Raw genomic sequence first — 2,502 nt, 5'->3', positions numbered from 1 at the left:
GGGCCTCCGCGGGGGCTGGCGCCGGGGTCGGGGTCACGAGGGGGGCTTGCAAACGCCCGGCTGCTGCGCCGCCCGCAGGAACCTCCGGCCTTGCGCGCTGGACCACGGTCTTAGGAGACCGACAGCCACTGGATGCTTCTCGTCTATCGGCCTTTTCTCCCCCACGCGCCCCCGTAGACCTTTTTTATTTTGACCCTCCTTCATGCAGCCTTCCACTTCCAGTCGATCACCCCTTTCCTCCAGCCTTCGGGAACTGCTCAGAAACATTAGGGGCCTTCCGCGCTTCCTCCCTGGGCTTCCTCCCGATACCAAACACGTGGTGCCGTTTCCAACACCAAGTCCCGAATTCTCGCCCCCATTTCAGATGCCAGGCGCAAATGGGGTGCCCAGACTACCTACATTTCTGCGCGGCCCACTACAAATTCACGAGTGCCTGCAACCCACCCTTCAAATACCATAATTCCCTGGGACACTAACAGAACTCGAGAAAGTGCTTTACTTGCTCTTACCGGTTTGCTATGCGGGACACACCCCGGGGACATCCGAATGGAAGAGCTGCAGAGGGGTGGGGGAGGGGCAGAGCCGCCAGGCTCTCTTTTGAGGGCCCCACCCACTCTGACAGCCCCGCGGCTCTGTTCGTTTTTACGGGGTTTTATGGGGAGGGAGCTGAAAATTCCAACCTCCGATCCCGTGGTTGGGTCCCCTGGCTACCAGCCCCCATCCAGTAGCCATTTAGGAGCGCGCCAATTATCGCCTCATTAGCATAAACTCGGATTGAAAGGGGCTCATTATGAATAACAAAGACCTCTTATCACGCTGAAAATTCCCAGGGTTTTAGGAGCTTTGTGTTGGGAACTGGGCACAAAGACCACATATATTTTTTGTAATAACACACTGAAAAACACAAATTCCAACGGGGGAACATTCTACAAAATACCCCACCTGACTTCAAAACTATCACAGTCATCCAAAACAAGGAGAATCTGAGAAACTGTCACAGCCTAGAGAAGCCAAAAGAGATGGTTTAATGAAATGTGGTATGTGGATGGGATCCTGGAACAGAAAAAGAACTTTAGGGGAAAACAGAAAATCTGAATCAAGTATGGACTATAGTTAATAGTAATATACCAATATGGGTTTATCAGTTGCAACAAATGTATTATACTGATTTAAGATCTTAATAACAGGAAATTGGTTTATGCAAATTTTCTGTAAATCTAAAAGTATTCTAAAAAGTTTATTTTTAAAAAATATTTTAATAAAGATCCTTCAATTTTTTAGGACCCACCTTTTTTAGAAGGCAAAGAGAATTTGTAAATGACCACTTTGTTGTTATATTTATGGCCAGAGAGCTGGCAGGTGGGAAGAAAATACTAGAACGGGAATCTTGATGTTCCATCGTGACACACGCATCTCAAATACAAAATGCAAAGACAGCGATGCAGACCTGGTCCCTCAGAGCTCTGACCAGAGCAAGGAAATACAAGGGGCAAGAGTAAGGAGAGAAGAATTGGGGTGAGAGTTCTCTGGGGAGAGCCCTGGTCTTGGTGAAGTTTCATCTCCTGGCACCTCCATTTCCCAGGAGAAGCCGAGAGAGTTGTGAGTATGTGTCTTGGAGCTGGGGGACCCTGTGGATGCGTGTCTGATGTCACCCAGGAAGTTCGGAAAAGAGATGGGCCGGCCAACTGCTTTGTGGCCAAGCGAGGTCCTTGAATCAGACGTGGGTCATGGAGGAGGGAAAAGGGAGCTGGCATGAAATCATTGAGGGCACCGTCCAAAAGGGCTGCCTGGGGCAGAGGGAGGAATCCTGGATTTCTAAGGCTGAAGAAGAAATTACAAGTTAATTCTCCAAATCACGTTGCATCCTCCAGACTCAGGAGATCCACAGCCAAGAAGTCTTTAAGGTGGAAGTCTCTAAAGAAACCCATGGAAAAAAAGGGACAGCAGAAGCGGGCCTTGAGGGCAGGGAGACTCCTATGGGGTCAGACCTGTCCTTTCCCCCTACCTCTCCCTGTCCCCACCCCCTACCTCTCCCACTCTGGATGGAGACTGAACCTGTGTGGGGATAGAAGGCAAGGAGAATGAGCAGGACACCTAGGAGGTCAGTGGAGAGCAGAAACTTCCAACGACATCCCCTTCCTGCAGGCAGGCAGCTGCCAACCGCTGACGTGGCTGGCCTTGGAATGGAGCTTGAAGGACTGATACATAATTAAAACTGAACATATTAGTTTCTGAATCTAGAATGACCTTATGAATTAAAGTGACCCTAACATTGTCTCCTGCCTAAAGTGAGTATAAAAGTGTGGGGCTTATACTATGGGTTGAATCGCATCCCCCCCAAAAAAGATATTTTGAAGTTCTAGCCCCCAGTACCTCACAATGTCACGGTATTTGGAAATGTGACCATTGCAGATATAATTAGTTAAGATGAGGTCATACTGGAGAAAGGCAGGCCTTAATCCAACATGACTTATGAGGAGGCCACGTGAAGGCAGACACACA

General features: G+C 49.0%; 1 protein-coding gene across 3 annotated transcripts in view; it reads right to left on the bottom strand.

Moving 5' to 3' along the window:
* Positions 1-602, bottom strand: part of HLCS (holocarboxylase synthetase) — a 188,432-nt gene extending 187,830 nt beyond the window's left edge. The window contains exon 1 of one of the 3 annotated variants that reach the window (XM_023533865.1): positions 510-602. In XM_023533865.1, the coding sequence (XP_023389633.1) occupies positions 510-542 (33 nt within the window). In that variant the 5' untranslated portion in view covers positions 543-602. The remainder of the gene's footprint in view (positions 1-509) is intronic. The other 2 variants (XM_023533863.1, XM_023533862.1) reach the window with 2 other exon arrangements.
* Between the last annotated feature and the right edge of the window lie 1,900 nt (positions 603-2,502).

This window comes from Pteropus vampyrus, unplaced genomic scaffold (genome assembly GCF_000151845.1).
Source record: "Pteropus vampyrus isolate Shadow unplaced genomic scaffold, Pvam_2.0 Scaffold114, whole genome shotgun sequence".
In the NCBI taxonomy this organism is placed as follows: domain Eukaryota; kingdom Metazoa; phylum Chordata; class Mammalia; order Chiroptera; family Pteropodidae; genus Pteropus; species Pteropus vampyrus.
The sequence above is the reverse complement of the archived record's forward strand: the minus strand, read 5'-3'. Positions and strand labels throughout refer to the sequence as shown.